At 35.0% G+C, this 23,860-nt stretch overlaps 1 protein-coding gene across 4 annotated transcripts in view; it reads left to right on the top strand.

Annotated features, from left to right (window-relative positions):
- Positions 1-23,356, top strand: part of PTPN12 (protein tyrosine phosphatase non-receptor type 12) — a 108,476-nt gene extending 85,120 nt beyond the window's left edge. For all 4 annotated transcript variants that reach the window (XM_004473390.5, XM_058297973.1, XM_058297974.2 and 1 more), the window contains 7 exons: positions 508-593; positions 8,245-9,197; positions 16,928-17,005; positions 17,968-18,035; positions 18,969-18,996; positions 22,142-22,249; positions 22,508-23,356. In XM_004473390.5, the coding sequence (XP_004473447.1) occupies positions 508-593; positions 8,245-9,197; positions 16,928-17,005; positions 17,968-18,035; positions 18,969-18,996; positions 22,142-22,249; positions 22,508-22,569 (1,383 nt within the window). In that variant the 3' untranslated portion in view covers positions 22,570-23,356. The remainder of the gene's footprint in view (positions 1-507; positions 594-8,244; positions 9,198-16,927; positions 17,006-17,967; positions 18,036-18,968; positions 18,997-22,141; positions 22,250-22,507) is intronic.
- The last annotated feature ends 504 nt before the right edge of the window (positions 23,357-23,860 follow it).

Raw genomic sequence — 23,860 nt, 5'->3', positions numbered from 1 at the left:
TAGTCAGTATATGGGAACTTTACTCCTTAATGGAGTAGTGCAGTTCGAATGTGACAGAGGGTGGGGCAAGGAATGATTAAAATGAACCTTGAGACCTATTTAAAAGTAGTAGGTAGCCAATTGTCGGTATAATAAGGTAGTCTGGAAAGTTGAAAGGTTAAATTAACTCTTGTTTTGTTGACTTTTTTCTCTGTCTTGCTTAGGTTGAGTGGTCGTGATGCTTGAAAAAAAAAGTTATCATATTTAATCTTTATTTTCTTGGGAAATCTTTTTCTTTACACTGTTATTTGAAGTATATTGAAATACTGCTGTAAACAACTGACTTAAGTAATTGGAGATGGTTTTTATTTTATATATAAATTTTTCTCATTGGAGTTTGGTTCTTCAGGTACCTGGCAAAATTGACATTGTTTTAAAAATCCGAAAGCCCAGAAACAGTTTATTTGAAACATGAGGAAGGAAAATTTTCTCCTAAATTTAATGAAACGTATTTTCTCCCCTTGGCAGAATGAGATTAACAGTGAAAATATGGTCAGTTCCATAGATTCTGAAAAACAAGATTCTCCTCCTCCAAAGCCACCAAGGACCCGCAGGTATTGCATGTTATATTTTCATTAAAAGGACACTTTTATTTTACTCACTATATTCATTAAAGTGACAGATTCTAAATATTTGTTGTTTTTGTAGCTATTCTTTTGTTTAGGGTGTAGCATATATATGGTAATTGATTTGTTACTAGTATACTAAGATTTTGTTTCACTTTGGAAAAAATTTCAGTAGTACCACCTGTGTCAGAACAGTGAGCCCAACCATGAATTGACTATATAGCTCATATTTTGGTACATGGTACAACTAAAATTTTACTCATTCTAAAGATTTCAGTTTTTTATGACTGATCAATTAATATGATTGACAAAAATTGTAAGCGTGTTGAAAAGTAACACGAAGATGTCTAATAACATTCTTGGCAAAGGGGTTTATTTCTCTATGGTTTTTCTTGCTTTCAAAATTATTTATAGCAATTAAAAATCAACATATATTGCTGTCTTTTTTTTTTTTTTGGTCCCTCCTCTCTGAAAGTAGCTACTAAGTCAGTTATGTGGTATGGAAAGACCATAGCAGAATTAGGAAGATTTGGTTTCAGTAACTTTTCAGCCACTTTGTAGTTCTGGGGTCTTAGGCAAGTCACTTAACATAAAATTATCCTTTGGTTTCTTCTGCCTTAAGTACTGTTCTAAGGATTAAATGAAATAAAGTATGTGAAAATTGCCAAACAAATAGCCTGAAACGTTAAGTTTTCAATAAGTTTTGGTTTTCCTGTTACGATGTAGAGTTAAGAGTTGTTGAATTTATTTTTTAAAGGAAACACAGTAGAAAATCTAATAACTATTAGAATATCCTACAGGGTGTCCGGCCTTGAGCATAGGTCTGCCCAAACTGATTGACTTCTCTTATACATGGCTCACCAGCTTTTCTCCCTTAAATATTTGGTAAAGTTGACCAGAAGTTGGGTGAGGTGACCAAGGTTGAGTCTGGGCATTGAATCACTCTGCCCTAATGAGCTCATCCCTCTTTTCAAAAGAAAAAGCCTATAACTTTCTTCAGTAATTAAAGGCTTCCTCAGAATCTCTTAACTCCTCAGGAGCAATTTTGACTATGTAAGACTACCATTACACATGAAGGGGTCTCCTGAGTATGGAAAATTCAGTATATTCTGGTATAAAAGACCCTTTGTATTGCTAGGCCTCAATTCAAATTTTAACTTCATTATTTACCACTTGAATGAACTTGGATGGACTTTTTAATTTCTCTGAAAATTCTTTACCTCACTTAGAAAACTAGGATAACAATTCTACTTTTCAGCATTGCTAGCAGTTAGTGATAGCTGTAGTTTCATGCCTGGCCTGTAGTAGTAGGTTTTCAAAATGTAGTTATAGTCTTTGGAATTCCTTTGCATGCTTTTCTAAGGAAGAACAGGAATCCTTTATAGATGTTCTTAGGCTTTAACATTTAAATACTGAAAATGTTAACTGTGCAGCAACAAAACTTCCCAGTAGTTCTTGCATGTTTGAGTTCCACTTTGGTATCTACTAATATAAGAATTTTAGCCTTTTGTGGAAAGTAGTTAGTTGAAACCTATACTTCCCTAACTTCATCTCATATGTGAGTTCTAGAGTCCTAAAAGAAACACTACTATTCTTAGAGGAAATTAAGAATATTTTGCTTCCCTGTCTTTTAATTTTTATTTTTGAGATTGAGTCAATGTAGAGGTTCTTAAAGTATGTGCTGAGATTTGTGATTTATATGGTGATCTATTTCCAACAATATATATTGCTAGCCTCTTCCCAATTTTGCAGTGTGAAAATGAATAGAATGTTTTTAACTTTATGCCTTTTTCCTATACTTTATCAAAAGTTTGACACCTATGTTATTCTTTAATTAGCAAAAAGATAATGAAGTATCAAATAAGTATTAACAGACAAACATTTAGTTTGACAGACTTTAGGCATATTTGCTCATATTTTTATAAAAGTGTGTGATTTTATATTACTGTGTTGGTTGTCTTTTTTCTTATTCATGCAGTATACATGAATGCCAAAATTTCATGGTGTTCCACAAAAAGTACCCTATGAGTTCTGGGTTGAGATGCAGAACTGTTGTGGGTTTGCACAAATAAAATAACAAAGTTATAATCAAATAAGATTGGTAAAAAATAAAAATATAATCTGGCTATAGTAAGCAAGTTAATGGTTGTTGAATGTAAAAATTACTGAAGATTCTTTCTAGAGAGGAAGGTTCATACTTGTACAAGTTTTAAACAGTTAACAAATGATTCTGATTTGTAAATACTTAAATCATATTATAGTAATACATTTTTAATAGCAAACTTCATTTTATATTTCTAATACAAATTTTGTTAAACTAATACAATTCTCTGTATTTATTCACTCACACGAGCACTCTGGAAGTGAGCCTTGTTAGGTATTTTGATAAACCATTTATAAATTTACTACAAAGACAAAAAAGGAATCATGCTTTAGTAAATTTTTCTTAATCTGGTATTTCAGAGACAGTGACAATATACTTACTGCTTTCTTTTAATACTTTTCAAACATTTTTTTTAAAAATTCCAACAATTTTAAGTAGAAATAGGATTGAGAAGAAGACAGAGCAGTTCTGCTTTATACATCTTGATACCTAGGGTGGATATAAAGATTTATGAGTGTTCAGTACAAAGCTGATAATAGAAGACCAGCTATAATATATATCTAACAAAGTACCAAGAATGGAGCCCTGGCAAACAACAAGATTTTTGAAGGCAGAATAAAAGAAAGCTGTAAAAAGAAAACAAACACAGACACACACAAATGAGGATAATGGAAAACTAGGAAACAGTGGTGTTACAGAGACCACTAAGAAGAGAATTTTGTATCTGGCAGAAATACTTGAGTATCTACTCCTTTTCAGTGTTGGCTTTGGTTAATCAGCTGGATTTTCAGACAGTTGTGGCTTAGGTGGATAGGTGAGTGTGTTTGATGAGTCAGTATGAGGAGTTAAGGACTGATCAAGTGGAGGCATTTGAAATTCTGTGATTTTTGGAAACCCACAGAAAGCACAGGATGTCTGGCAAGTGGAACATGAGCAATCTAGAAAATTTAAGTGATGGAAGAAACCCATATCACATAAAGCAGTTATTATTCTACTGTACTGTTTGTCGTTTAAAGAATTCTTCAGTTCTCTTTTGAAATGTCATTTTCCCTTTTTTTTTTTTTTTTTCAAACAACCATATCTAGCCCCCAAGATTGCTTTAAAATGGGTTAATTTATAAGAGAGGAGCAAAGTAGCTGGATGAAAGTGAAAAAAATCAGTAGCTCTCTGGTAGATCAGCCAAATAGGGGGGGAAGATCCCTTTCAAAATATAAAAGACCTGAAATAAACTTAAGTAGAAAGTATAACTTTAAGTTGAAATTTATTCATTTGAATGAAAAAATACAGTGTTCTTGTTTGGAAAGTTTTTATATGATATTTGAATAAAGTATAAGTTCTTTTCAAATTTAAAGCAGCTCTCATCAAAATACATGAGGGGAGGAGCAGATGAGGCTCAAGTGGTTGAATACCTGCTTCCCACATGGGAAAGTCCTAGGTTCAGTTCCTGGTGCCTCATAAAACAACAACAACAAGCAAAGAAACCAAAAAAAATGGCTCAGAGGAGATAATGTGGCTCAGGGATTGAATGCTGGCTTCCCACAAACAAGGTCATGGGTTCAGTCCCCAGCCCTGGTACCTCAAAATAAAAAAAAAGATAAAAAAAAAAAAAGAGATCTTTTCTGAACTTAACAGTATAATGTTAAAGTTCATCTGGATGAAAAAGCAGGCAAAAATATTAGACGAAATTCTGGAGGAAAACAATGATGATCCTTTATGAATGAGTATAATAATATGCTAATCTAAGGAGAAAGGAAAAGATTATTTACTGTCACATGCACTATAATAAGCCATTTTGAAAGTAGATGTATTAGGTCCCTTATGTCACATCAAACACCAAAGTAAGTTTCAGGTGGTTGAATAAATTCAAAAGTCACATCCTTGAAAACAGAATATGTAATTTAAGTTTTAATTGAATTATTTATTCCAAATTAGCATCCTTTGAGATATTTAAGGATAGGTTTTGGTAAATGCTGGGTTATGTATGCACATATTGTAGTTCTCTTAACTTTCTATGCTTCTGTTGTTCCCTTTGTAACAGTAAAAAAAGAAAAAAAATACCTTTGACCTCAGATGTTATTTTAAAAGTTAACGATATAGGTCAGAATAAATAATAAAATCAAGAAATAAAGGTTAAACACAGGCAGAGCATCTTTCTTAGCTCCGAAGTGTAAGCTGTATAGGAGATATCATAGTTTGGGTTAGTTAAAAGTAATCATTAGCATCAATGTAATATCTACTATGTATGCGCTCTCATTTTCCTTTTTAAAATTCTCATGTTCTTTATTTAATCTGTAGCTATTTAGTTAATGATATGTCAAAGTGATAAGTGATGTAGTAAACTCAGTGATTTTATAGTACTCTTGCTCCTATACATGTTGCTATAGCTGTTTCTCAAAGAAGTTGAGCTGCCTTGTCTGGCAAAGTTTGAGAACAAATCCCTTAACTTCTAGTCCAATGCTTTTTTTCAGTATATGAATTACTTCCCTAGAAGAAAGGATAGTAGTGAAAGTCTTTTGTTTTTTATATTGCTGTGTTACAGTTTTTGTTTTGTCATTTCCTTTACTCCCATAATCATTACACCCATCTTGAACACAGCCTAAATCACTGTAGGGAGAGTAATTTTCTAAGTTTAAAAAACGCAACAAACAAATGACCCACAGCAATATAAAGCAAAAATTATATATAGTTACATATTTTAAGACTTGGTCAAATTGAATGGAAATTTTCTTTATTTTATAAAGTTCAAACTTGTTAGCTCGAAATTCTGGGCCTTCTATAGTATGGCTTCAGCATACTACCAACCTTATTTTCCACTATTTCTTTGTATTCCTTAGAGACCCAAACTGTTGTGTTCATTGGTTTTTCTTCTGGTACTGGTATAGTGCCTACAATGTGATAGGTTCCTGATCATTTGTTTTGTTTAGGAGAAGTAAAAAAAGCCTCCCTTTGAAACAGGTAAAATTAAGAACAATATTACCAGGAGAAATGATGAAAATCATGTTGTATACAATCAGTGGGTCTCAGTGCCACATGAAAATCTTTTACATCAGAATATCTAGTGAAAATATGAATGTTAGATTATAGAGTACAAAATCAGATAACCAGTATATAGCATATATTTTTTGTAGCTTAGGTTTATAATTTTTGTACACATGAAAGTCCTATAAAAAGTGTTTTAATCCCTATACTATCCAACCTTAAATTAAGGAAGGATAAGGAAAATATGTTACTGTAATTATCAAATTTGACTAGGCAAGAATATATTTATTGTGTACATACCAATATCCTGCACAGATAGTACTACTAAAAGCATTTACTATGCTATTGGTTAAATAAGGCAAATCTGAGTACACTTAACTCCAACCTCTCCCCCAGACTCCCTGAAATGATGATGAAGGGATATAAAAATGTTTTAACAGAAAAATAGAAAATTTGAGAGGAGATGACAGCAGAGAAAATATTAGCCCAATTTTGGAAAATGGAAAACACAATGACCAATGAAAAGCGCCTTAACAGAATAGTGAAAGCTAAAATTTGCTTTCCTGTAGGTGGGGAAAGTCAAATAAGAAGCAAAATGATTCCCCTCAAAGAACCCCCAAAAGCCTCCAAGAATTGGGGGGGTCCCTCTTATTATAAGACCACTGTGTAGGATGGGACTGTAAACAAGAAGTATGTTTGCATGTCTTTATAAAGGAATCCCAGATTCCTTCCACAAGTTTGAGTGACAAGTCCCTGCCACGCCCCCACTTGGGCATACAATAGGAGAAAAATGTTCTGAACCAGTTGAAACAAGGATTCTCTGGATTCAGGGACATCAGGCTCAACTAATGGCAGGGTGAATGGCCTTACTGAAAATAGGAATCTGCATGTTGAATGGTGAGATTGCTCAGCCCTTTTACCCTCACCCATTATTCCAGTCAGGAGACAGAATCCCTTTCTTGAAAAACTAACCAGGCCAGGAGAGGCAGTCTACAAATATTTAATAGTAATAGTTGGAGGCCCACCAGTATATTGCAAGAACCCCACTCACTCACCCTGTGGTGAGATGACCATTAAGCCACAAGCCCTCTCCCTTATTATCTTCCAGTCATTTTTAATATCCCATTCTTAAAAATGAACATAATCAATAATAATCAGACATTGACAAAGGTGTTCTTAAGACAGAGAAACCCAAATAAGCAGGAATAAAAGAACATGGAGGAAATGAAAATGATAGAGTAGGAAAAGAGGGAAAAAAACAAACTGTCCAGTTTCTGAGTTGTTAAAAATACTGCAGGGAAGCAGATTTGGCCCAACAGATAGGGCACCCGCCTACCACATGGAAGGTCCAAGGTTCAAACCAGGGCCTCCTGACCCATGTGATGAGCTGGCGCATGCGCAGTGCTGATACACTCAAGGAGTGCCATGCCATGCAGGGGTGTCCCCCGCATAGGGGAGCCCCACGGGCAAGGAGTGCTCCCACATGGAGAGCCACCCTGCACAAAAAAAGCACAGCCTGCCTAAGAGTGGTGCCACACACACACACGGAGAGCTGATGCAGCAAGATGGCATAACAAGAAAGAGACGCAGTTTCCCAGTGCCGCTGGATGATGCAAGCAGACACAGAAGAACACACAGCGAATAGACACAGAGAGCAGACAATGGTGGGGGCGGGGGGGGGGGGGAAGGGGACAGAAATAAATAAAAAATAAATCTTTGAAGAAAAAAGAAAATAAGAGGATATAACCCACCAAAACAGTCTACCTAGAAAGAGGAAAATGAGATCTGGGAAACAGGAGATAAAGTCATGTCTGCAGTATCCTCTAGAGCTATTAGTTCACCCTGGAGTAGAAGGCCCAAGGTTTCTAAGAGAAATATCTGGTATTGGTAGTTATGTAGTATGCTCAACTTTATTCCGAGGAGGCATACAAATCCACAGAAATGTTAGAAGAAGGGCTAAATTACAGATATATTGAAAACTAAGCTGTCTGAAACCTAAGGCAATCATTAAGGAAAAACAAGAAGCTATATAAGAAAAGATAGGAAATCATGATGATATATGTGTGAGTAACATTTATTGTCATAAGATCGATCTAACTGAAAATTTTAACAGCATTGAGAAGATGGAGAAAAGGACATTTCCATGGTAGAAAGTCGGTATAAAATGTGTGAAATAGAAATAACAAGAAATAATACTGTTGAAAGCATTTTGAAACAGCAATATGAAATCTTAGAAGGAGCGTCTAACAAAAAGTTGAGAATGATTACCTTTGGGTAGCTGGAGGGCTGTGGGAGAGAACCGCTGTTTTTCATTATAAGCTTTGTTTTATTTGATGTTTGAAACTGTACATATGTATGTTAGTTTGAGAAATGTTAAATTTTCCTAGCTTGACAAATTACAACTTTTTATTCATTACCACAGATTCTGTTGCCTTTTAATGTACTCAACTAGCTACACAATTGTCATCCATCTTGATATCTAATGTAAACAAGCAACTTATTTAAACAAGGATGAACATTTTTTTAAATACTCTTTTCTTCATATTTGTTTTTCAGTTGTCTTGTAGAAGGGGATGCTAAGGAAGAAATACTGCAGCCTCCAGAACCACACCCGGTGCCCCCCATCTTGACACCTTCTCCCCCTTCAGCTTTTCCAACAGTCACTACTGTGTGGCAGGACAATGACAGATACCATCCAAAGCCAGTGTTGCACATGGTTTCATCGGAACAACATTCAACAGACCTCAACCGAAACTATAATAAATCAGCAGAACTTCCAGGGAAAAATGAATCGACTTTTGAACAGATAGAGAAAAAGTTGGAGCGAAACTTAAGTTTCGAGATTAAGAAGGTTCCTCTCCAAGAAGGACCAAAAAGTTTTGATGGCAACACACTCTTGAATAGGGGACATGCAATTAAAATTAAACCTTCTTCACCTTGTATAACTGATAAAATCTCTAAGCCACAGGTGTTGAGTTCAGGGGATTTAAAAGTTGGAGATTATAGTACAACACTGTCACATAAAGCCCCAGTTAATCCAGCAGAAGAAAAACAGAAGAATTCAGACACACCACCAAGGCCAGACTGCTTACCTCTTGATGATAAAGGACATGTAATGTGGCCATTTCGTGGACCTGAAAATGCCCCATCTACACTTGATTCATGTGAAGGCAAATCCTCAGATATCTACTGTCAAACTTTTAAAACTGGGGGATTAACACCAGCTCCTACATCACAAATTGAAACCCATGGTTTTGTGGATCAGCATAACAATTCATCTTTACTCAGAGCACCCCTCAGTTTTACTAATCCTCTTCACTCTGATGACTCAGACTCGGATGAAAGGACCTCTGATGGTGCTGTGACCAAGAACAAAACGAATATTTCAACAGCAAGTGCCACAGTTTCTGCTGCCACTAGTACTGAAAGCATTTCTACTAGGAAAGTATTGCCAATGTCCATTGCTAGACATGATATAGCAAGAACAATAAATTCAGGTGCTGAAAAAGGTAATAATATCTAGCACTTAAATGTTTTTACTATGTGTCAGTCACTGTTCTAAGAAATTTAGCTATATTAATTATATTTTATTCCAAACTACACTTTAGAATTTACAGCCAAATTTAGTTTTTTAGGTAATAATTTCTTCAAATAAGCTTTTATTTATTGTTACTATAATTTGATTATATTACTTGGTTTTATGTTTCTAAAATATTTAAATTGTTCTAATCAAAAAAATTCCTCTTCTATATAGTAGCTTTTAGTACTTATATTGGTCAAAGATTTATCTGACTGAATAGTCAGAATTTAATTTAGGAACAATAGAATTGCTTTAAGTATCATTGACACTACTGCTCTAGAATGGCTTTGTTGACCATTTAATTTCACACTTGTTTCTCAGAAATATCTATGGAGTCATCTTTTTCTTTACCTGTAAAAATATACTTTATAAAAATTCTTTTCACAAATTCAGGCTGCTTTCAACTCTGAGTTTAACAAAGCAGTGATGGTGCAGCATCTTGGCAGAATTCGAGCAGTTTAATTCACTCAGTAGCGAATGGGTGAATCTAGTTATTTTTTCTCATTTTATTTGTATTTCAGAGCAAAGGAAGTTGTAAATGTAATTTATGGTTTCTTTTCACCCTTACTCTAACTATGCCAAACAGTTTTGGCATTAGCTGAAGCTTTTTCTGTGTAAGTGTTCTTTTCTGAAGCATAACAACAAGCAATCCTATTTTTAATATATTGCTGATTGTATACATTCTGGATCAGTCATTGACCACAAGAATTACAGGGTTGTGGGTTTTTTAGGAACTTGTTAATAAATAACTGAGTAATTTTATACAATCTTTTGCATAAAGTATTGCCTGACAAAATTACATGGCTGTGAATTCAGATCTTAATCTTGACTTAAACCTGACAAAATTACATGGCTGTGAATTCAGATCTTAATCTTGACTTAAGCCTCCTGAAAGATTTCCCAAACTCATCTACACTAGGCCCTCTAGGTCCCTATAGAGTATATGATTGCAAAAATTTATGTGAACTATGTATTCTCTTATTAGATGACATAGAAAACAGAAGTATATAACATAGGAAAGGCAACAGAGATATAGGGAGAAATGTGATTGAGATATAAGGCCACAGTTTTCAAAATAACAATTTAGACCTTATTTTTATCTTTTGATACTTAATGTAAATGTGTTATGAATGCCTTTCTGCATTTGTTCACATTTCTGAAATGCTATCACAAGGCCACTATTATGGGCCTTTCTTTTCAACAGGTATCTCTTCACTGTGGGCTATTAGTAATAAGAGGGCAAAGAGAAGTATACTGGCAGAGACTGTCACTTCTCCTGGATACATTGACAGTTCTTTAGTGGATTAACTTCATATACAGGAGAGAATTCCAGTTCTGTTGGTAGTTAAATAAAGTATAGGGCTGGAACTCCTGTTTACTCAGCAGAAACGAGAAGGTCTGTGTTCCTCTGTTTCCTGATAAATAAATAAATGTTAGAAGGGGCAAGGACAATCATACCTGGCTCGTGCTTGTTGAAAATTGAAAAGGCTTTAATTGATATTAAATCTTTTTTAATGCATAGACTATCAGAACATGATAAGACAGCAGTATTATGATACCGTTAATTTTTGAAGGGAGCAGTCTGCAAGGCCCAGACAAAATAGTCTAGGACCCCCACATTTCCCTATCTTTATCCTATCCTCCCTAGCCTGAGTATTAAAAGTCATATCTGCATATTTTCTGTTCCTTTTTCCAGTGAAAACTTTAGTGAAAAGATCTGAAAAAACATTTACCCTAAGCAATAATTCTGTATACTGATGAGGTTTACTTAATGCATTATCTGTTCTAAGAGGTAATATTTTTTTCAAATATTTTTCTATTAGAGAAGTTGTAAGTTTACAGAAAAATCATGCAGAAAATACAGAGTTCCCATGTACCCACACTCACAGAGTTTTCCTTTTTAAGTGACACTTTGCATTTAGTGTGGTATATTTGTTACACTTGATTAGAGATTATTACTATAATTTTACAACTAACTATAGTCCATATGTTACATTAGGGTTCACTGTGTTGTATAGTCCTATGCTTTGATTTTTTAAAAAAATTTTATTCTAGTAACATAGATACAACTTAAAATTTCCCCTTTAGCCACATTAAAATACATAATTCAGTGGTGTTAAATTAATTACATGTTACGTTACCATTACCACCATTCATTACCAAAACTTTTCCATCACCCTGAACAGAAACTCTATACCAATTAAATATATACACCCCATTCCCTACCCCTACCCCAGGCCCTGGTAACATGTATGTTAGTATCCAAGTCTATGAATTCATTTATTTAAATTATTTCATATCAATGAGATCCTATAGTTTTTGTCTTTTCATGTCTGGCATTTTTCATTGAAGATGATGTTTTCAGGGTTCATCTATGTAGTCACATGTATCAGAACTTCGTTCTTTTTCACAACTGAATAATATTCCATGTATGTATATAACATATTTTGCTTATTGGTTCTTCCATTGATGGACAGTTTGATTGCTTTCATTTTGCGAATTTTGAATAATGCTACTGTGGATATCAGTATACAGATATCTGTTTAAATCCCTGCTTTCCATTCTTTGGAATATATACCTAGAAGTAGAATTGCTTAGTCAGTTGATAAATCCTTAATTGTCTGAGGAACTGCCAAACTGTTTTCCACTTTGGATACACCATTTTATAGTCCCATCAACGATGAACAAGTATTCCTATTGCGCTACATCCTTTTCAACACTTGTTATTTTCCGTTTTTTTTTCTTCTTCTTCTAATTGTAGCCATTCTTGTGGGTGTGAAATGATTTCTCATTGTGATTATGATTTGAATTTCTCTCATGGCTAATGATTTCGAACATCTTTTCATGTGCTTTTGGCCATTTGTATATCTTGTTTGGAGAGATGTCTGTTCAAGTCTTTTGTCCAATTTGTAATTGGGTTATTTGGCTTTTGTTGAGTTGTAGAATTTCTTTATATATTCTGAATATAAAACCCTTATCAGATATGTGGTTTCCAAATATTTTTTCCCATTCTGTAGGTTGTCTTTTTACTTTCATGTTGATACCAGTTGAGGCACAATAGATTTTAATTTTGATGATGTCCCGTTTATTTTTTCTTTGCTGTAAATTCTAAGAAACCCTTGCCCAACATAAGGTCCTGAAGATGCTAGATGCTTTCCTATGTTTTTTTCTAGTAGTTTTATAGTTTTGGTTCTTATATTTAAGTATCTGATCCATTTTGAGCATGTATGCCCAGCATCATTTGTTGAAGAGACTATTCTTTCCCAATTGAGTGGTCTTTGCCCCTTGTCAAAAATCAGTTGGCCATAAATGTGAAGGTTCATTTCTGAGCTCTCAGTTCTATTCCATTGGTCTGTATGACTCTCATTGTGCCGTACCACACTGTTTTTTTGTTTCACTTTTTATTATTTTTTTTAATTTTTTTTTATTAAAGTTAATAGATCACATAGAATGTTACATTAAAAAACATAAGAGGTTCCCATATAACCCACTCCCCACCCCCATCATTTTTGTAAATTGTATTTTTTTAAGCCATTCTTTTTTTTTTTTTAAGATTTATTTATTTTTATTTATTTCATTCCCCACACCCCCAGTTGTCTGCTCTCTGTGTCCATTCGCTGTGTGTTCTTCTGTGACCGCTTCTATCCTTATCAGCAGCACTAGGAATCTGTGTTTCTTTTTGTTGTGTCATCTTGTTGTGTCAGATCTCCGTGTGTGCAGCACCATTCCTGGGCAGGCTGCACTTTCTTTCACGCTGGGCGGCTCTCCTTTTGGGGCTCACTTCTTGAGTGTGGGGCTCCCCTACACGGGGGACACCCCTGTGTGGCACGACACTTCTTGCGCCCATCAGCACTGCACATGGGCCAGCTCCACACAGGTCAAGGAGGCCCGGGGTTTGAACTGCGGACCTCCTGTGTGGTAGACGGATGCCCTAACCACTCGGCCACGTCCGCTTCCCTTAATTGTATTTTTTTTGAAGACACATACATTACAAAACAGGTTACATTATAAAAAACATGAGGTTCCTGTATACCCCTTATCCCCCCACCCCACTCCTCCCACACCAGCAACCTCCCCCATCATTGTGGCACATTCATCACACTCAGTGAACACATTTTGGAGCACTGCTGCACCATGTCATACTATTTTGATTATTGTGGCTTTGTAATGAGTTTTAAGATCAGAAGGTGTGATTCCTCCAACTTTGTTCTTCTGTTTCAAGATAGTTTTAGGTATTCAGGGACCTTTACTCTTTCATATAAATTTGACGAGTGGCTTTTCTGTTTCTACCAAGAAGGTTGTTGGAATTGCATTGAATCTATACATTGCTTTGGGCAATATTGACATCTTATGCTATTTTATCTCTACTTTTTATGTGTTTTCCTTTTAGGTCTTGTAAGATATAAAAAGTGGAATTACATACTCAGAAACAGAATAGAATAGTACTGGCATTTATAATTACCCATGTATGGTATCTTTATTGGAGACCTTCATTTCTTTCTGCTGCTGCAGTCCACTGTCTAGTGTCCCTTTCTTTCTGTCTTAAGAACTGCCTTTAGTATTGCTTGTAGGGCAGGCCTATTGAGATGAACTTCCTTATCTTTTGTTTTTCTGGGGATGTCTTAATCCCTCCCTCATTTTTGGCATTTGTTTACTTTTGATACTTTAATATATCATCCCACTGAAATCTTTCCTCCTTTGTTGTGTATGAGTTTCTTTTTTCTTTTTCTTTCCTTTTCTTTTTTGCAGCCCATAATAAATTTATTGTGTCTGCAAGACCCTACAATGCATATATCTATCCCCAAGAAGGGTCTTTCAGACAGGTACATCATCCAGATGAGTTGCTCATTTGTTATTTTCATAAGCAGCTGGATTCCTCCTCTTGGATTCTCTAACTCCTGGCTTCCCCACGTGTAGATCAGATAAAATGCTACAAATGGTGGCAAGATGCAAAGGATGGGTGCCTGAGTGCGGTTCCTGAAGTTTGGGATGCCCTTGTTGAAGTACTGGAAGGCACACTTCCCAAAAGGTGATAAGCTATAGGTGATCACACCCTGCATCAGTGTCAGGTTCCCAAATTCGAGGCACCTGGGCCTGCACATTTGGGAGATCTGCCATCCTCCTTTGTTGATAAGAAATCAGTACACATACAGTCTTATTGGTACCCTTATACATAACACATTGCTTTTCTCTTGCAGCTTCCAGAACTCTCTCCTTGACCTTGGGTTGGGCAATTGGACTTTTGTGTGTCTCTGTGGTGCTCTTCAAGTTTTATCTTATTTGGGATTTGTTGGGCTTTTTGAATGTGCATATTCATGGCTTTTGTTAAATTGGGAAGTTTTCTGCCACTATTTCTTTGAATATTCCTTCTGCCTCTTTCTTCTTGGACTTCCATAATATATATATTCTTATACTTGGTGGTGTGTGCTAAATCTCTTCAGCTCTGTTCACTTTTTAAAATTCTTTTTTTTTCCAGCTCCTTGGTCAGAATCATTTCAATTGTACTGTCTTCTAGACCATTCTTCCTTTCTTTTGCCAGCTCCAGTCTTCTGTTGAAATACATGAAGGAGATTTTCATTGCAGTGATTGGGATCTTCAACTACATATTTGTTTGGTTCCTTTTTATATTTTCTATCTCTTTTTTAAAATTCTCATATTGTAAATTCATTGTTTACTTGATATCCTTTTATTCTTTTTCTGTGTTTGCCCTTTATTGCCTTAAACATATTGAGGATGATTTTTTAATATCTCTGTCCATTATTTCTAAAGTCTGGTCTTCTTTGTTGATTGTTTCTGATTTGTCTTGTTCCTTTGGATGTACCATCATTTCCTGTTTCTTTGTCTTATAGCCTTTTTCCCCACCCCCCACAATGAATATTTTAATATTTTTAACTCTTTAACTCTAGAAGTAGTCCCTGGGCTCTTTCTTAAGTTTGTATCTAGCTAGCTATTATGTCAGAGATTTCCTCCAATGCCAGGAGCTAACAAAAACAAACCAATACAAAAACACCTTCACAGTCTTTTCAGATTGACTCTGTGTTGGCTGCTGCTCACCTTGAGTTTGGTTCTCTTATCAAGAAAATGAGCTTTAGGGAAATGTAAACCTAGGGTCCTCTCCTGTTTTTTCTAGGCCTGTGATTTTTCTTGGGCTTGTGCTTTCTCATGGCCATAGGAATTCTCCTGCTTACAGAAGTTTCAATTTGTCCTCTACTCCTTATGAAATAGACGTTCTCCCTCTCCTGGGTACTATATCTTATGAGTAAAAGTAGATAATCCTTCCCTTCCACCTCCTCCCCCCTCCCCTGTCCACTTTGACTGAATGGTTTCTTTTTTTTTTTTTTTTTTGAGAAAGAAAAATGGTTCATTGACAGCCAGCTGGACTCAGGAGCTTTCTGTTTCAAACCTGAGCCCCCTTAATGGTTTCTTACACTGCTTTAGTTGTCTGCTAGCTGCTTCAGTGTGCAAGATAAGTTCTGGGATGGCAAGCCCAAGATAAGTTTCCTGGTTCAGTCTTTCAAGGTGCCACCCAAAAGACTGGCATAGACATATAGGCACTGCAGTATATACGTAGGGATTACTCTGCTCTATCTGGAACAGGACCAGGGACCCTCAGTGGAAACACAGGGTGGCTCGACATCGTGCTGGGGAGAGAGTAGGATAAAGGCTAGCAAGAGTGCCTAAGCTGTATTTTCTTTATTCACTGCTCCCTTAGTTGATGCAGCTCTATGCATTTTCTGGAGTTTTGAGGAAAACTGCTCTGTCAGTTTTTGCTAGTTGCTCAAAGATTTTGTGAAGGGGGGGTGGTTAATAGCACCCTCCCAGGGTGTCTGATACCATTATCTTGGTTGGCTGGAAGTCAGATAGTTTTATTTTTACAGGTGAAAACTTTTTCTGTGTCTGCAGCCCGTATTCTCAATGTATGGGTCATGTGCACTGTTCACAAGATTTGAGGCAGTAAACCTATAAACAATTTAAATTTTAATAGGTATATTTTTTTGTGTTTTTAAATAACTAGCTTTTCAAATCTGTTATTTCATAGTTAATACTGTTTAAAACATGAAGTTCATAGGTAAATGAAAAATGAATAAAGTTTAAAATATTACGTGAGGACTGATGGTATGTAGTATTGCAGAAATGATTACAAGGAGTTAAGTAATTGAGTTCAGTTGAGGAAACATTGGCCTAAGTTCACTGATGAAAGCTTTCCATTTTGGACTAAGATATCATCAGCAGTCTCCTTAGAGCAGTAACTTGCTGTATTCTCTGCTAATGACTGCTCTGAGGATAGTCTGATTAATGTCTAGAAAGTGTAAGGAAAGTGGAGGGAGAGTCATTTTCTCTATACAGTAGTGGTAGAGTTTAATATTCATTGCTCAGAAAGTGCCATAATACTTCTTTATAACAGATTGAGTGAGAAGGGTTTCTTGTATATTTTTTTGCATTTTTAAAAGCTGGTTATCTTAGATTCATTTTTTTTTCTTTGTTTCATCATCTACTTTATTCTTTTTTTCCCCTTTTTAATTTATTTCTTTATTAGAGAAGCTGCGGAACTCAGATTCTTGTAACAAAGACTTTTAGAATGTCAGGAAAGTTCTCTTATTTTCTTAAATATATTGTGTATTTTCAATAATTTGTCTAAATTTTGTATATTTAATTTAGATATTGATGTGAATGAAGAGTCACCTCCTCCCCTACCTGAAAGAACTCCTGAATCTTTTGTATTAGCAAGTGAACACAGTGAGTGTCTCTTTTGCATTTCTGTTTACTTCTCTTATAATAAACTCTGAGAAACATGGCTTATTTTAATCTAGTACCTATTGAGCTGCATAAATTAAAACAAAAAAAGTTTTCAGTTGATATCGACATTGTTTTAATCCCTTTTATGAAAAAATACTTTGAAACGGTATCTCTTATTTGCCTAAGATTGCAAAAAATGGCTGTTTGTGCTAGAAGATACTCTTAATTAATTTAAATATAATTATATAAATGTATTTTCAATTTGGTGTTCTCTAATCTTCTCATTCATTAAAAGTAGCACTTATTTATGAAAAGACATTGCTTCATTTGGTGCCAGTTAAGGTAAGCAAAAATGGAAGTTGGTTTGTTGGTGGAGACATCATTTAATGACGTTAAGCCCATTAGAGTATCATTGACAAATTAGAGAAAGTAATTATATTTCACTACATTTGCATTGGTAATATACTTCTCTCTCCAAACTCTGTCAACACCCCCCCCCAAAGAGTACAGAAACAACCTTAATGTATTTGCAGTGTTTCATGCTCAGTGGGGGTGCACACTAGTCCCATTCAGGGTGGGGATCATGCCTATATATTTAACTAATAATACTACTATAGTTTGTTTTTAAGCTTCTTTAAAAGATTTTTCTAATCTTAGTTATATTTCATCAGTGTTTTATTAATCCTGAGTGATTTTAAGAATGTTAAAAACAGTGATGCATTATATATAAATTGTCAAGTTTTCTATAGATTACAGTGTGCTTAAATTAATTACTGAATACATTTCATTAAATTTTAAAGAGAAACAACAGAATTGTCTTGAAATAAGAGAAACTGTAAATTTTTTAAAGCAAGTGTCAGTTTCTAGAAAGCTATAGATCCTGTTTTGGATATCAGTTTAATGCAAAGAAATTTCAAGTATTAAAGATGTTAATTTTAATCATAAGATTTCATTTTTCTCAGATACACCTGTCAGATCTGAATGGAGTGGCTATCAAAGCCAGGAACAACCTGAATCAAAAAAATCTGAAGTGAGTCTTTTTGCAATTGGAATACTTTAGCTTAACATTTTTGCTCCTTTATGTTAACTTCTCTTACATTTGTTTGCTACAAAACACTCATCATAAGACCGTTAAAAATAGTTTATAATTTTTGATCAATATTTCTTGTGGGTAGATTTCTGATGAAGGGCCTATATAAGAAGTCTGAAATTTTTGAAAATTTAAATGCTGATCATACCAGAGTATTATATTCCCTTGCTGATTTTGAATTTTATAAATTATGCCAGGTTCCAAATCACTTTTGAGTGAGTGGTGGAATAGGACTAACCCATTTTCAGGGTTATAGTACTTTCCTGGTTTTGTTCCCACTATTAGAATACCACGTATATAGTCTCTACCCCCCGCCTCCCCTCATTTTGAGGGGGAGGCACCCAAAGTTTCTTTCCATGGTCAGGAAATGTTTTGGAGCTAAATATTTTGGACATGGGTAGAAATGTCCTTTTTCATCAACATAAATACTTTTCATAATTTGTTTACATTTTAACATCTCTGAAATCAGGGTACATCTTAGAGTTGATTTTTTTAAAACATGCAGTTTAATTAGCACATAAAATAGTGGTAACTTACAATAATAATGTCATGTGTTATAATCAGTGATTTCATAATTTGATGTAGATGGCTGGCAAAAAGCTACTGGGTGTATATTCCTTGGTACAGTAGCTCCTGCTTTTTGGTTTCCCTCTAGAAAGGAAAAGGAATTATCCTATCCCTTTACTCCCAGTATAAGAAGCATAACATTTAAGTATTTTAAGCCTAACTGAAAACACCATTCCCTGCTCCCCCCAATTTAAAATCTTGATAGACCTTGTTTTCTTGGTATATATAACCATAATAGACCAAGTTTTCTGTTATTTATAAATAAAAGGAATGTATTATAACAGCTATTAAATGTTTTCCTTATAGGGTATAACTTCTAGAAATGAAAAATATGGTAAGTTATTAGATTTTTTTTTGCTATAGATTATGTAGGTTAATTTCCACAAAATAGTATGCCTCATGGTGCATGCTGTCTATTTGATTATCTTTACATGTGAAAATACGAGGATATCTATTCTAGAAGTTGAATTATGTAGTATAATTTACCATATTTCATTGATCTGGGAAATAACTGAGATGCTTATTAGTAGTTAAAGTCTAATGAGAAAGATGTTATTTTAAAATTATGTTCCTGTATTTTGTTTTCTGTTGTTTAAAAATAGATAGAAGGAGAGTAGTACATGTAGCTCAGTGGTTGAATACCTGCCTCCCACATGAGAAAGAAAAAAAAATTTAGAAGCTATATCCTGATACTTGTAAAAGCACCTCAAATTAACCTACATGATTACATTGGGTCCTAAACAGCAAGTGTTTTAGATATCTTTTTAGGATGTTTACATTTATTTGTAAAGGCCAGTAAGATTATATAATTCAAACCAGGGTTATTAATTCCAAGTTAGAAAAAATTTATTCCATGTTATTTTTACTATCATAGTAAAAGAGGTCAGATTATTACCCTTTATAAATCAGTGAATATGTAAGCAGCTCATCAGATATCCTAACTTATACAATTCCTTCAACTTATTTCTTGAAAGAGCAGATGCTGTAAATTTAAGCAGTTATGGATTGGAATCCCATTTTTGCCATTTTACTTAGAATGTGGCTTTGGGCAAGTTACCAGATCTTTCTGAGTCTCAAAAAGAATCTTCAGTCTCTTTATTATATTGCTACTACTGCTGCTGCTGCTGTTGAATCCCTGGATCTTTTATTTTCTTCAAGTCTCTCACCTCCCTTCTGTTTTCTCTTCCTTCTCTCTCCAACCTAGATCTCAGCCTCTATCACTCTAGTCACACTCAACTATCGTCAACACTTTTGCTCATAATTCCATGCCATTTTTTTTATTCTGTGAGATTACTGAGTGCTGGCTGGGGAACACCACTCAGTTTTGTAGACCGAACCTACAGTTCTGGGTCTTTATCCACAACTGGCTGCCGTCAGTATTGTCTGGTAACTTATATGCTCTAGCTGGTACCTTTTTGATTTCCCCTACATTTTCCAAACATTAACTTTTTTTCTGAAATCACCAATCCCACTAACTCTTACTCACTAGATTACTTTTCCTTCACTCAAAAGATTGAAGCCCTTAGACTATGTTTCAATATTTCCTCCTAGAAGCTGATCCTGAATACCTCACTACTATTAGTTTCTAGAGGTCCCTCCTTGTATCCCCATTGTTCTCTATGCATAATTTTACTATAAAACTTAACATCCTACTACAATAGTATATATACTTGTTTGTTTCTCTTACTAGACCAGGTGGCATTTTTGTTCTGTTCTATAACTAAGAATGCTTTTTTCTTCATTCTTAAAAGTTGTTTAAAACCACAAACAAACAAAAACCATGGAATAATATGTGACGGAGACCATACGTGAAAGCCCTAAAATATTTACTCTCCAGCACCATATGGAAAAAAAATTGATGACTCTTATCTAGATTATAAGCATCTTGAAGACAGGCACCATCTTTTATTTTTATTTGCCTTGTATTCCAATCTTCTATAAAAGTTCCTTACAGAAGTGGTTTGGGAACTTAATAAATGTGAATGAATGCAATGGATTATACTTGCTAAATTATTTTATTACTAATCTTATGCATTGATAATTAAATAAATAAATAAAATTTAAGCAACAAGGAAATATGTAAATAAATATTTTGAAGTTAAATGTTCATCACAGTTCCAAATGTTTTTACTGTTAATAATCAAAAGTATTGGTCTTGAACTATAGTTAAATTCAGTTTATTTTGTCTTAAATTTTAAATGTTCCCATTTTTGTGTTGTATTAGCTTATCAAATTAAGTTTCATTTTCTTAGAGTTCTTCCATTATAAAATGCCATTTCAAGTATAAATTTAGTAGACCAATAATATTTTGATTCTCTTTTCAAATATAAAAGGTTATTAACAGAGCTAAGAATGGACACACTTTCCCCCTCCCCCCCCCCCTTTTTTTTTTTTTTTTTTTAAAGATTTATTTATTTATTTAATTCCCCCCCTCCCCTGGTTGTCTGTTCTTGGTGTCTATTTGCTGCGTCTTGTTTCTTTGTCCGCTTCTGTTGTCGTCAGCGGCTCGGGAAGTGTGGGCGGTGCCATTCCTGGGCAGGCTGCTCTTTCTTTTCACGCTGGGCGGCTTTCCTCATGGGCGCACTCCTTGTGCGTGGGGGCCTCACGCGGGGGACACCCTTGCGTGGCACGGCACTCCTTGCGCGCATCAGCACTGCGCATGGCCAGCTCCACACGGGTCAAGGAGGCCCGGGGTTTGAACCGCGGACCTCCCATATGGTAGACGGACGCCCTAACCACTGGGCCAAAGTCCGTTTCCCTCCCCCTCCCCCCTTTTGCAGCTTGCTTGTTGTCTGCTCTCTCTGTCCATTTGCTGTGTGCTCTTCTGTGTTTTCACTTGTCTCCCTTTTTGTTGCATCACCTTGCTGAGTCAGCTCTCTGTGGCAGTTACAGGCCGGATGGCACTCAGCAGTGCTTGTGGGCTGGTGGCTCTCCACAGCGTGCGGGCAGGCCTGCCTTCACAAGGAGGCCCCAGAACATGAACCCAGAGCCTCCCATATGGTATGGTAGATGGGAGCCCAGCTGACTGAGCCATAGCCACTTCCCCGGACATATACTTTTAAATGAAAGAATTACTGTTTTGGGTGGGCGGTAGTATTAAGTGTGTTAATTAACTATAAATTTATTTGCCACTGATTTCCATATAAAGCATTTTGGTTGTAACTATTGCCTTAGAACAGAGGTACATAGTATAACTACTTTAAGAAAATATAATATGCCAAGATCTGGGTGTATTAAATAAAGTTAAGGACATAATGAGATTCTTCACTTTGCAGAAGTAGGAATTCTAGATGCCCTCAGGATTGCCTAACATGATTTCCTTTGCTCACTACCCTTGTATTTATATTTTTCTGGGCCTCTACAATTATCATGCCCAAGAGAGAAAACTTGTTCTTTTAACCCATTGTCTACATTAAAACAATGGGTTATATGTGGGCTGCAATGATGGTGATTAACAAAGATTTTGTTTTGCATTTTAGATCATCCAGCAGAAGGTGTTCACACAGAGACTTGTACAGAGTGTCCACCTATTTTCAATGACAAGAAAGAGCAAATATCAGAAAGTCCAACAGAAACCATAGATATTGGTAATATTTTTAATAAATAATTTAAAACTTTAAATAATGCTGACAAGAATGAAACAAGGTCATTCTTTGTCATCATTCTAGGATTTCCTTAGAGCAAAGTTAATTTTTGTACTATGATTGTTCCAGGTTCTGAAATGACAGTTGTCAAGAATAAAACATGTATGACCAAAGTCACAAAATGAGGTCTGTGGACATAATTTCAGTAGCATAAATAATATATTTGAACACTGAGCTGTTACTCCATTGTTTTGTCTATAGGTTTTGGTAACCGCTGTGGAAAACCCAAAGGACCAAGAGATCCACCTTCAGAATGGACATGATTCAGGAAGCTAAAAGACACTTTAAATTATACTGGAAAAATTCAAGTGCCACTGAAAGCCAAATTTAAAGTATTCTATCTTAAAAATGTGGAACTAACAGCAGTGTAGATTGTTACCTTTATATTTTTTGCTGGGACCATCTACCTGCCTTATACTACATGTAGGAAAAAGTATTACATATGGTTTATTTTGTAACTTCAAGTATTATTGCCTTAATGTCTTTTAACCCTGTTACACGCTGCTTGTAGACATGTTAATATAGTAATACTTTTATGATAAATTGAGTTTAAGAACTACTCTTTTGCTAATGTTTTATCATGTATGCATTATTTTGTATATGTACAGGGCAAGTAGGTATATAATTTGATAAAATTGTAGTCATAAAATATTAACAGAAGATGTAAGAAATCTCTGCATGATCTAAATCTTGTATACCTTATTTGTAAATTATTGGCCCTGAAGTTTTAGAACATAGTTTCTGATTTTTAAAATCGCTGGATTCATGCAGCCAGCATTGCAGGTTATCAGAGATCAAAGATTGTAATAATAATACATTTTGTAAATTGGAAGCAAAAAGTTATTTTTATATTATATACTGTCTTATTGTTCTTGTTTTCTTCTAGTCATGGAGATTCAGTAAGTGCCTTGAAACAATATTGAATTCTCTTAGCTTGTGAGTGTTACTTTAATATTTGAACTCAACTGGGATTAGAAGACTATCAGAATATATGTATGTTTCAGGATATTGAACCTGCCATTAAAAAAAAAACCAACAAATTTTACAGTGCCTACTATTGTCTTGGTTTTTCTTTCCTCATTCTTAGGAAATCAGACTTAATATCAGCCTTCCTACTGGCTTCGTCTTGGGCATGAAGGGGAATAGAGTCTGCAAAAACATCACTCTACAGTTCTAAATAATGATCCTTGACTTGGCCTTAGGCATCTTTCTCAACCTTATCATTATTAGCCTACCAAGATCCTAGTGGAACAGTAAGCAGAGGTAAGGTTAGAAAAGGGGAACTGGTTTCTTTCCATTCCACGTCTGGAGCACAGGTCCCAAAATATTAAGTTTGGTTTTTGATACCATTGAGTAACGTTAATAGGAGTTTTACTTTGTTTATATTTTCCCTCTACATGCAAAAGAGTAAAGAAATTAGAAGATTCAAGTGAGATAGACTAGTTTTATATGAGTAGGAGAGGGATGGTTGTGGAGGAGAAAATTGTTCTATAATTTTGAGTTAAAATTTCTTTTAAGCTAAATGGTCTTCATGTTGATTCCTTAGAATTTCAA

This window comes from Dasypus novemcinctus, chromosome 5, assembly GCF_030445035.2.
Source record: "Dasypus novemcinctus isolate mDasNov1 chromosome 5, mDasNov1.1.hap2, whole genome shotgun sequence".
Lineage (NCBI taxonomy): Eukaryota > Metazoa > Chordata > Mammalia > Cingulata > Dasypodidae > Dasypus > Dasypus novemcinctus.
The sequence above is the reverse complement of the archived record's forward strand: the minus strand, read 5'-3'. Positions and strand labels throughout refer to the sequence as shown.